This window comes from Austrofundulus limnaeus, unplaced genomic scaffold (genome assembly GCF_001266775.1).
Source record: "Austrofundulus limnaeus strain Quisiro unplaced genomic scaffold, Austrofundulus_limnaeus-1.0 Scaffold44, whole genome shotgun sequence".
NCBI lineage: Eukaryota > Metazoa > Chordata > Actinopteri > Cyprinodontiformes > Rivulidae > Austrofundulus > Austrofundulus limnaeus.
The window spans coordinates 340752-353618 of NW_013952446.1; the positions used below are offsets into that span (position 1 = coordinate 340752).

General features: G+C 39.8%; 1 protein-coding gene across 1 annotated transcript; it reads right to left on the reverse strand.

The window, feature by feature from the left end:
- Positions 1 to 163: 163 nt before the first annotated feature.
- spag6 (sperm associated antigen 6) lies at positions 164 to 5774 on the reverse strand (the record flags this gene model as incomplete). The annotated part of the gene is given in 10 exon segments (XM_014007733.1): positions 164 to 309; positions 396 to 512; positions 600 to 791; positions 877 to 1029; positions 2012 to 2185; positions 3397 to 3602; positions 3729 to 3912; positions 5048 to 5214; positions 5282 to 5377; positions 5460 to 5774. Coding segments are annotated over 10 exon segments (1460 nt in total), but the record flags the coding sequence as incomplete, so codon positions are not given.
- Between the last annotated feature and the right edge of the window lie 7093 nt (positions 5775 to 12867).

Sequence of the window (12867 nt, forward strand, 5' to 3'; positions counted from 1 at the left end):
CACACACACACACACACACACACACACACACACACACACACACACACCTGTAAATCCCTGACACTCAGCTGATTGTGGTTAAAAACACCAGCACCTGCTTCTCAAAAAGTGACCTAAAATCAAAAACGTGCAGCTATCAGAGAGCAGGTATAAAAATCTTCACCTGACGATCTCTTCAGGGAAGCAGTTGTTAACAGCGTTGATGTACTCCTGCAGAGCAGATCCAGGCTCGGCTTCGATCTCCTGGACTTTCTTCAGGCCTCCGCTGGTCACGAACAGACGACGGGCCTTGCTGTCATGAGGCAGCACCTTTTCGGGGCAGGAGAGGGTTCAACAAAGTATTGTCTCGAAACGATCCGACACGTGTTTATTTCAGCCTCGGCTGGCGTCCTGACCTTGCTGAACTGGCAGACGATGTGTTTGAGGATGTTGCTGGGCGCATCGTAGAGGAGCGGCTCCAGAGCCGGCAGGTAGGTGCACTTCTGCAGGACGCTCTTCAGGGCCTTCTTACTCTGAAATGCACCGCACTTTCTGAGCATTTGCACTTGCACTGCTTTGGTTTCACTTGAAGACAAAAACATAGAGACTTCAGGTCTTACTTTCTCCTGCAGGTCCTCCGAGCTGCTGGCATCCATGTAGAGATCCAGCAGTTTGGGCATCAGGTTGGCCGTGGCCACCACCTTGGCGTGCTCGGTGGTATGGTGGCCTATCTGACCGATGGACCAGACGGCGGCTGCCTTGATGTGCTGCTCAGACTCCTCAGCCAGACACAGGGCCAGCAGGGGGACACCCTGCAGGAACAGCTTGTTTAGTTTGACGTGGGGGGGCGATGGTGCAGGGTACACCCCGGGTTTTAACAAAGCGATACATAAACACCTGGGAGAGAATGACGGCCTTGGCCAGGTTTTCACCGTAAGCTGCCACATATCCCAGCATCATGATCCCCGGCAGCCGCAGGTTCCCACGACAGCTGCTCACGTGGTCCACCACTGCCGCCAGCCCACCGAAGTTCACGATCACCTGGGCCAGCTGGAGAAACACAGACCGAGTCTTATGTGCACTTTAAAAACCAGAGTGTTAAAATGTCAGTGTTAAACTTTTCAGAGTCAATTTAACTCCCCCTGGTGGGATTTTAACACTTTTCTGAGTAAACTGACTGCCAGTGTTGGTGTTTATTCACAGTGTTGATTTCCCCAGTGTTGTCTCAACACTGGACAGTGTTAAATAAGCTCCACCCACGGTTTGAAAGTGTTGTTATATGACACCATGCAGTGTTGACAAAAGCATTCTGAAAAAGCCCCGCCCTCTTGCACCTTATGTCAGACAGACCAGCACTTTCACAGCAAGGAATGCTGGGTAATCTTGTAGAACTGATGTGTTTGCATGTTTATGACTATTATTAAAGAAGTTCACGAGTGTAAAAAGTAGTTGTTCTAGTTAGTTGGTTTTTTTTTTTCAGGTTTATCGGTTGATCAAGTTTAAGTTTGTGTTATTGGCCATAAATCGACATGAGTGAGAGGTACTTCCTGGTGTGTGAAGGTCGACTCCATTACACGTATTAATATAACACTAAAATAGTTTATCTTAACTCTAAAGTGTTAAACTTACACTTTCAAATTTGCTGTGTAATGACACCTCATAGTGTCTGTTTTACACCCTTCACACAGCAAAAGAGTAAATAATCAACAGAGTAGAGTGTCAAATTAACACTCATAGGAGATATATGAACCTCCAGTGTTAACCATCAATAGCTCAATGCAGTGTTGAAAAGCATGAGAATCAGAATTGATTTGTCATCACAGTGGAGTACCTTAACTCTGTTTAGAATCAGAAAGAATTACTCACATCAGTTTTTTGACTTGAAGTGTTAAGTCTTATTAACACTGTACAGTGTTAATCAGTGTTAATTTGAACTGTGTTTAGAGTTAAATTGACATCAGTTCAGATAAGGACAGTGTTAAATTTAACTCTAAGTGTTGATTTAACACTGACATGAAGCTGACGTAACTACCTCTGGCGAGTGTTTCACCACCTCCCTCATCAATGTGGCGACGTTTTTCCTGACGTGCTCGTCTGGATCTCTGAGGGAGGCGATCGCTGCGGGGAAGACCTTCGACACGACCACGATCTCCGCCAGGCTGACCGAGTGTTTACTGATCTGGCTGAGGGCTGAGAACACCTGCCTCTGGATGGAGACAAACAGCTTCTTGAACACTTTCAGAAAAAAAAACTCGTTTCTGAAATTTAAACGTTAAATATTTATTTGCAATTCTCATTTCAAACTGCAAAAATGTTCAACTCTGATGTTCTGAAGATGCAAAAATAGTTTCCAGTAGCTGTTAATTTTTAAAAACATGACCAGAAGTGTCTTATACGGTATTTATTATTATTATTATTATTATTATTATTATTATTATTATTATTATTATTATTATTATTATTATTATTATTATTATTATTATTATTATTCTGTTAGCAAAATATGTCATGCCCCACTTGACAGACTCTGATTAAACTATCAAATATAAATGGACTCATATAGCGCCTTCAACCAGGATACTCAAGGCGCTTTACACTACAGACACACATCAGAGGCTGGGGGTTCAGTGTGTTGCACAGAGACACTTTGACATGTGACTGAACTGCAGGGAATCAAACTGCCAACTTTTTGATTAGAGGACGACTCCCTTCACCACTCAGCCATAGCTAATCGTAATTATTGATTGTTCCCATCTAACTTATTAACATTTGAAGTTGGACAAATTAAAAACAGCCACCCTAGCTAATTCAAATATAGCAATATCTCATTTAGTTTTACAGATTTGGTGTGGTGGGAGCTAAGTCTACTACCCAACACTTCACGCACTAACAGATCACGTGAGGTGGTAACTGTTGGATTCAACTGTGTCTTTCTGTTAGCAGAACATCTTTAACATTTTTTTATATTTTAATGAAACTCTAAGAAAGGAATAATAAAATATATATTTACAGCTGGTTACCTTCTGAACTCAACTGGATTCAAGATGGCCACCACAGCCAGCTGGTTTTAGTAGCTATGACTCAGTCACTTTTACAGATGCTAAGCTCAAATATGGCGTGGTAGTAGCTGTGAGTCATCTCCAACACATATTCTGAGCACTGATAAATTATGAATTGTTTCATGTAATGCTAGGATATTAAACTGTAAATTAAACTGCACTGAGTGTCACTATTTTGATATTTGTTCAGTTTTTTTTTTCACTGAACAGAAATATGACTTTTATTTGACATGTCAGTTTCTTATACCGATCTTTAACAAGTTGTTAAATTAGATAAAATGATCAAAAATGTGAGTTTTTAAAGCATTTCTCTTTAGAACATTTGTACAGAAAGCTAAAATGCTGAAATCAGTCTCACCTTGAGTTTGGAGTCTTGGCTGAGGACCATCTGTTCCAGGTGGGAGATGGCGCCGGCGTCCACCACGATCTGGGCAAACTGCGGCGTGTGTTTGCAGATGTCGCTGAGCGTGGAGGCGGCGATGCGTTTGAGGGCCAGCTCAGGCTCCGGGAGACACATCACCAGCAGGGGGACAGCTCCTGCGTCCACGACCGACTGAGCCAGAGCTGTGCGGTGGCACGGCGAGGTGGTGAACAACGGGCACAAGCACACAGAGAAAGGAGGGTTCAGCTGTGGAACCAAATGTCCAAAATGAAATGAAGGGAAACCAGAACAGGTCTGTGTGTCCTTACAGGCATCATGTTGGGCAATGCAGCTCAGAGCCCAGGCAGCGGCCTCCTTCACTCCGGAATTCAACTCCTCCAGGCAGAGGACCAGAGCGTCCACCCCCCCACAGCCCACCACCACCTGAGACAGCTCAGGGGAGTGTTTGGCCACGGCACGCAGCAGGAAAGCTGCTGACTTCTTGTAGTACCTCTGCACACAAACACACACACAAAGGTTTGTTTTTCTATCCTTATTAGGACTGCTTATTTACTTCTATTACACCTAACACAAAAATGGCTCTTTACTGTCTGAAGACCATGCTTTGGTCCCCAAAAGGACAACTAGATCTGACAAGGTAAGCGTTTTTATCAGATAAGGTACTTAAAAGATCCCATTCCAATAACTTTAGAAAGTCAAGGGCTGTTAAATCTGATTCAGTTACTCCAGAGTTTCTTTGTAGCTTCCTATAAAAACAAACGTTTTTAATTTAAAATCTTTTTTAAAATAACCATTTTACAGGCAAAGAACATGTCTGTCAAAATTTGGTTACTCTAAATGACAAGTACTAATATACTCAGTGGTAGGCACAGTTCCTCTAAAGCACTAATAGGGGAACTAATTTCCTTATTAGTTCTTTAGGGCTTTTGCTAATTTAAAAGTTTATTAGTGGATCAGCACTTGCTAAATTTATAGGCAAAATTTAGAAGCACTAACTGAGATCTATAAATGTTATTGATCAACATTAATGTTAACAGCTGACAGTGAAAGCTGTCACACATTTTGTTCATATGTGTGTCACTTATCCACTAAACGACACACATATGAACTCAAATACAGCTGTGGGATGTCAATGATAAGTCTTAAGAGAACAACATAACAATATGTGACTCATGTTGTCTGTTGAAGAATGTTCGTGGGTTGACTGGGTTATTGTAGTGCTTTAGAATTAGCTTTTGCTAAATTTTCAATGTGTTAGTGCTTTAGAATTAGGGGACCTAAATATTCGAGTTAGTGTTTTAGGGCTAGTGGAACTAATTTTTAGATTAGTGCTGCCCACCACTATATACTGTATTTTTCAGAAGTATTAAAAGTGAGAAAACCACAACAATATAAACATGTACTCTGCACATCCTGTTTTAGATTATAAGAATCATTACAAATTCAATTTAATTCTATTAGTTTAAAAAAAGCTTGCAGGGCCTTTTTTGCACATTGTGAAATTTAGATTTTCATATTACAACAATGTAACCAAAACATATTTAAGACCAGGTATTTGTTGAAGGAATATTACCCACTGTGTCATAGGATCAATCAGAGACAGAGACTGTAAGGAGGAGAGGCTCACATTCTGAGAGGCCAAAGACCGGACCAGCTGAGGCAGGATGTCCGCCTTCACTACGGCCATGGCCAGGTTCTTGTTGTGGTCTGCTAGCCGGCCGAGAGCCAGAGCTGCTTTCTGCCGGATGCTGGGCACCACATCACACAGCAGGGGACACAGCAGGGATATCACATCTGCAGGAGAGGAGAGGACAGGTGGGATCAGGTGACTCTCTGTCACCAGCAGACTCCAACATCTTACCTGCATCTTGGAGGAACTGTGCATTGTATGGTTTGCAGACGAGATCAGCCACAGTTTCCACAAACTGCTGCCTTGATTTCTGGTACTGGTCCACAACTGCAAATACCCAACAGAGCCTCAATTCATCAGTGGTTCAGTCTTCTCTAGAAAGTTTAAAAGCTGTTTTTTTTAATCTCACCTTGAACGAGCTGCTTTTGATTCATTTTAATGCTGATGAAAAATAAAAACTCCACTTAGACTGGTTTTAGCTTTGTAGTTGCAGGATTTAATCCAGTGTTTCTGAGCGCAGTTTGGAAAAATATTGTTGTTGAATGTTGCCGTGACAACAGGAAGGGAGTAAAATGCGGAAGTTTACCGGCAAAGATCGTGTATTGAACACACATCTCACTCTGTCCTGACGGTAGCGCGGGCGCACGCGGTGGAAGGTGCGCGCGCGCATGTGTGTTATTACCTCAGCCAAGGGGGTTTCGGTCGCGTCTTTCTCTGTCTGTCTGTCTGTGGACAAATTTACTCAAAAACATATGGATGGATTTTCATGACTTATTTTTATTTATTTATTATTATTGTTATTTTTCCCACAGACAGGTATTGGTCAAAGAAACGCACCATTACATCTTGGTGATGATTCGAATCACGATTTGAATCCAGGATTTTTTTTGAAGGATGCTTCACTACTGCAGGATAGGGGAAATTACAGATGTCAAAGTTCTTCACACTTATTTTCTGAATATTTTGTTGAAAATTTAAACTGTAATCTTAATGTTTATTTATTTGGAAACCTTTTTTATATGATGCCTTCACTGGATGGGCACAGTCTGGTTATGATATTGTGTTATGACATTGATTCAATATTATCTACATGTGTTTTCTGATAAATAGTTTGGAATAAATTGAAATTTTGATTTCTATCATTTCCTTTTATGTAGATGCAACATGATGTTACTATATTTAGTATAAAGCGTTGGATAGGTCACTTTTCCAAGGGGGATCCTTTTAGCATTTTATGGCCTTGGTGGAACCCCGCCCCTCGCACTGTGACTGCTGGATCAACCCATTCTCACTCCCGAGTCGTCACATATTGACGTTTTTCAAAGGTCCCTTTGCGTCCAATTTTGACGCATCAGGTACCCCCCTTGCGTCATATTTTGACGGGATGGGGCGGAATCTGTTGTCGTAATTTCTGAAAGTGTAGAAAATGCACAAATACTACCGTCCCAAAGCGTGAAATTACGTTTATTCACTTTAGACATCCTGTCCCAGACCCTAGTACCTAAAATTAACCATTAACCCTGATACGTAAAATTAACCATTTTTAGAAAATGTAGGAAATTCATGGCAACTACGTGTTGCAAAGCCTAAAATTACCTAATGTTCACTGTAGACATCCTATCCCTGACCCCAGTCCCTAAACTTAACCATTTATCCTGATCCCTAAGGTTAACCTCAGACCCCCGACCCAAAGACCCCTGGTGGCGCAACCCGGAAAAGCCGCGGGCGGCAAGGACTGACGCGAGGGGGGTACCTGATGCGTCAAAATTGGACGCAAAGGGACCTTTGAAAAACGTCAATATGTGACGACTCGGGAGTGAGAATGTGTTGGCTGGATATAGGCACCAGTGACCCACGCAACCCTGAAAAGGAAGAAGCGTGTACAGAAAATGGATGGATGGATGGATGGATGGCCTTGGTGGAAGTTGTGCTCTCCGAGTGCTTCCAGTATTTACATTGTAATCTTTCTAATTTTCGAAGAATCTTGTGTAGAAAAAGACAATAAATAAATAAATAAATCATTAGTAGTTCCTTCTAATATATATAATGTGTATTGTTTTGTTCTGCGTGTGTTTTATATTTTGGCAATTTTGTATATTGAATGTTTTTTTTAGTGATTCATTCTCTCTTCTTTCTACAGTTATGGGACAGCAGAAGACACACCCAGTGTTTATCAGTGGACTTGTATTTCATAGAGTTTTTAAAATTTATTTAATAAAACTTGTTTATATGATAATTTACAATTATGCATATCAATAATGACATACTTACAGTATTTCTGAGCTATATTTATTTATGTACTCTTTTTTCTTATAGGCCTACTGCAGCAGGCAGCTCCATTAGAGTCTCAGTAGCCATGTTTCCATCGTTTCTTAATGCTCAATTTGATCACAAAGATAAAAATGGCAAAATTAGAAGAAAAAATGTTCTAATTCTGCAAAAAGCTCGCTGGAGAATGCTTTTTTAATGGATTTTCTGAAAAAGTGTTAAAAGAGGATAACACATTGCTTTGACTAAATTCATACATTTACCTCACATGACTGATCAGCTGTTTCTGGCATTTTCTCGGATATTCCTGTTGTTGTTGTTGTTGTTGTATGGTCCTTACTGCATGCATTTGACTTGATTTTCTTTCTCCACATCTCCAGACAGCCTGTATCGCTATTACTAGTTGATATGACGGAACAATTACATCTTACCCAACAGCAACTCATTCCTGAAAATTTGCTCCATTGTCTCGAGATGTGTGGTCCCTGCCACTTTACATCAATATCTGACAGATTGTGTAGTTTAGTTAATTTGCTCTAAATCAGTTGATGGAAACACTCATTTTCCACATTTTTTATTGTTTTCTTTTTTACACCCTTTTTAAAAGTTCGCTCAAAATTTGCAGTAGAATTGGGTGGAAACATGACTATTGGGGTGTAAAATATTCTGCCCTGTTTTGGTGCATTGATAACTAATGCTAAACCTTGTGATTCAATGTAAGAATGGCGTGCAGCATGGAACCTACCATGTGCAACAGTTTTTATGTTTTTTTGTTTTAAAAAATCAATTTGAAAGGCTAAAATTAGAAGAGAAAACCCACATCGGCATTAAGGCTCTACCCAAAATTAGGACATCAGTATTGGATGCATCGTACTGCAGCAGTTGGTAGTTTATCATGTCCAAATAAATAAATACATAATTTCTTTTTTTTCTTCTGATGCACACAGTTTATTCTAAGACTGGGTTTAATGTAACGTTCTCATAAAACTTTCTAAAACGTATTTAGTTCAGGACTGAATGCTGGTGGGGTCATCAGTGTCACCTCACAGTAAAAACATCACTGCTTTAAATCTGGGCTCACTATTTCTGAAGGCCAAAGGAAAACACAGGAATAATAAACCAGAAATGTTGATGTCAAACTCCGTACTTCAGATCATGGTTCGAGCCCTTGACATGTCTGATCACTGATTGAGCGTGTCTGCACCAGTTGTATTCTCCTGATACCACACGCCACTAAAAAGTGATTTCCGATGTCTGTTTGCCTGGCTGTCAATAGTGGAAGGGGAGGGGGAGGGGGACGCCACAGCCACTAAAGCTTCAGATGAACAGGTAAAGGGACGTTATTTAAGATTAGTACTTCCTGTTTTCTTTTTCTTTTTTCTTTATTTTTTGTTACTGAAACTACAGTTGTGAATCATGTGTTACTCTATTTTTGTATTTCTTTGCATGCAGGTGTCAGTTTTGATATTTTACCCTGGTATACAACCACCCTACCATCCTGCTTGTATTTCCATGTTTTTAGATATCAGTGGAGGAACAAATTATTTAAACATTGCAAAAAAACCATCAAAAAAGAAATACTTATCTTTTTAAACAAGTTTTCAATTGCTATAATTTGACAAACAGCCAGTTCTAAGTGTCTGCTAAACTTCTTGCTGGAAATGTTCTTATGGATTCATAAACCTCTTGATATTTTATTTATTTATTTTTTATTTATTCTTTATTTATACAGGGAAATCTCTTGAGGCTCATTGTCTCATTTACCAGAGAGACCTGTTACATGCACCACAACAAAATAACATAAAAACAATAATAATACAATTTACTTAACACTTCTAAAAACCAATACCATGCATCATCAAAGAAAGGGTTTTCATTGACAACAAGTACCGGTGCCTACGGACAGATTTTCGATGAAACAAACATGATGGCACTGGTCCCTAAATTTTAGAAGAAAAAAAATTGCATCTATACTTGTACCAAGAGCCACCTCTTATTGATATGTGCTCTCTGCTTTATTTTAATTTATTTGCTTTATTTACGTTGTGGCATCTAAATCACACCATGTCGAACTTTTTTATGCTTAAGTGGACATGTGAGATTATTTTAATATTCTGAAAGTAATTTTTGGTAATTTTACCAATTGGTTTTCTTTTCTCCACAGTTGGGAGCTGGTGTCTGTTGGTGATGGAGGCTCCTCTCTGCGTTTTCGTTCTGAGTATCCTTCCTGGACTGCCTGCCTCCTGCTCTGCCACACTCGTCACATCAAACTACGCATGTAATTCTTTTCAGAATCACCTGAAATGTTGCAGCGTTGACCTGCATGCTGAACAGTTTTCTGTCTGCGGCGAGTCTCTTCATGTGTCATTAATGCTGAAACATAAGTGGACATTTGGCAGCAAAGGGCATTGTAGAAAAGTCTTTTTTCATCTCTCACCACATAAACTGTCTCTTTGCTGCAGATACACGAGAAGAAATCCTGGAAGCTTGGGAGGGAAGTCGAGTAATTAAAGAACCATTAGTGGCACCTCTCTGAAAAAGCCATTAATCAAGAAGCATCGGAGTTGCTCACAATAGCGAGCACAATGCTCACAAAGGAGAATGAGCGACACATGATTAAATGAAATATCTATTTGTAAAGCATCTAGGATGCATTCATGTGCAGGTCTATAAGTACGAGTTTGATTTAAACAATAAAAGACTTAAAAGCATCAACGCTGTCTTGAATTTCGACAAATTAAGCTAAACCTATACTTCCTATAACCTAGTATTTATATTTTTGATGTATTTAAACATACTATATGACCACACAAAGAATGTATATGGGGAAACTTCCCTTGAAGGGCATACACCCCCAAAAATGTAGTGATTCTCAAACCTTAACTTGTGATAATTAGTTATTTAATTACCTTACGTTACCTAATTAGTTATAAATGTTTTAAACACAATAATTCTGTTCCAGAGAATACATGCTGATGAGCCAGTAATCATCAGCATGAGGACAAGAAGCAGTTATTTTGCTCTCAGACCAAAAAAAAAAAGATATTCTAGATTGCTTGAAGTGTGTTTGTTGTAGAAAGTGCATGAACAATCAGTATCTTACCTGTCACAGCAAAATCTTTGAACTGCTTCACTTTATAGAAGTGCAGTTTAATTCTGTACAGATCGATAAGCTAACAGCTGTCCTATCAAAGCCAAGACCTAAATGGATTATTTCCATTCTTAAAGCAACTTGAATCTAAACAGTTTATGTAAACCCTACTTTATACATTGCTGCTGAATATTCATGTCACTGTTACACAGATTCTGTGCTTGTTTTCTAGTGTAAATTGCAGAAGCAGCAGCCAGCTGTAGCACTATTGTCATTATTAATCAGTAATGTTTGCATGAACTACCACGTTTTGAGATTAAAGATGATTTGGGACAGCAGCATCCACCCATTTTTGAAAAAAAGGTTCATTTGGATTCTGCTTCTTTTCGTCATTACAGACCCATCTCTAAACTTCCTTTCCTGGCCAAGACTTTAGAGAAGGTTCTGGTCAAGCAGCTCTTGATCAATGCAGTTGGACCATTTACAATCAGGGTTTTGTAAATCTCATTCAACTGAAGCAGCTCTTCTCAGAGTCTCAAATGACATTTTGATGCAGTGTGATGTAGGGAAATGTTCTGTGCTGCTCATGTTGGACCTGTTGTCAGCTTTTGACACTGCTGACCATCCGATCTTGCTTGATAGATTGAGGAGTTGCTTTAAAATTGTTGTCTTCCTATTTGTCTGACAGATCAACCTTCTTGGCCATACTTACAGATCCCATTTTGTCTCCTGTTCATTTTGGTGTTCCACAGGGCTCTGTTTTAGGGCCATTGTTATTTCTGTTCTATAAGCTCCCTTTTGGCCTGATTCTGTCATTTTTAGGGAAATTTCCTATTATTGTTATGCATGAAATATCCACTTGTACATCTCATTTTATCCAAATAAAGTTTCAAAACTGCACATTTTACAACAATGTCTGGATTACATTAAAACATTAAGAATGTTAGTGTTACAACTCCTGATTTTATATCCATTAAATTATTTAGATGACAAAAATGGGCTGAATGCTGATTGCTACAGGTAATATTCTGACTACCTATATAAGTGTTTTACGTGAGCCAAATATAAATCTCTGAAATACTGATATTTACGTTCCCATTTAATGTTTTTATTATTTAAATCCAAATCATTTAAATGTTCCACAAGCTTCAATAAATAAAAGAACAAGTTCCTTTTGGTTTCATGCTGACACACCTGTGGAAGTGGTAAAGTGCACTGGAGACATACAGAATGTCAATACAAATATTATTGATTGTATTACACAGCCATATTGTATAAATACTGTCAAAAATCTGGCAACTGCACATTAATTAGAAGCATTGACAAAATGTCAGGGAATCTGCTTGTTCAGCAGGCTGCACATTTATAAGGAAAAGGTTAAGTGCTGGCCGACATTTGATTTTCTCCTTTCGCCTCTATCTCCACGTCTCATTTGCCTTTTGTGTATTTTTCCCATCTCTTCGGTATTCCTCAACATTTATCCTCAGTATTTTTCTTTTGAGCACTTGAACCATAGCTCCTCGTAGGAAATTTAATCGGGAGCAAGCACAGAAAAGTTCGTTTCCCAGTGGTTCTGTTACCACCTTATAGAAATGTGTGCATCCCCTTCCCCCCCCCATCCACCAGCACCACACAAACAGCCCTCACTGCCATTTACCGGCATCCTCTTCAGCAACACGCTTTGCAAGATGGATGTCCTCTCATGTGCATTTATCCGCCAGCGCTGTGGTGCTTTATTATCTAATTTTGACAGCCCGGTAACGCCCATTGAGCTGCTGTACTGCTGCCGATGGTTCCCCCAGAGACAGTCAGGGCGAGGCCTCTGCTGAACCCAATCACGAAGTGCTAAACACGGCGCACAGCTCGAATGCTAATTTACTGTAACACAACGCGCCGACAGAACTACTATAATTCCAGCCAAATCCGGGGCCATTTTCATCAGCGCTCCGTTAAAAACTGCACATGCCCATGCAGGTGCTCAGATTGTTGTTTTTTCCTCAAGGTCCATAAAATTTTGCCTCTTCAACGCTGGCTTGGGTTGAAGGTTTAAGCGCGTTGATAAAAATGGAGATTTGGAGGATGGCTGTCTGTGCACCCCAGGGAAAGGTGAAATGATTGAAATGTGCATGGAGCTGTCCTAGTCAGCGGTGATGAGGGAGGGCTGTCTGCTCCACTCACTGAGGTCTGAGAGGATAAAACATTAAAGCACCTTTGGATAACTGATGGTGGGTTGATTAATGGTCTAGTTAGCGTCATCGTCAACACACCAAGGAGAATAATTTTGACTCATCAAATAGTTTTTTACTCATCATGTCTGAATTTAAGAAGTTGATGTATGAGGTAAGAAGGTTTGATAGTCTAATTACATCATCAAATATGACAAGGAAAAGAAAAAAAACTTTAGAAGTTAGGGGTACATATGTGTTCAAATTTACAGTAAATCTCACAGATGCATCTA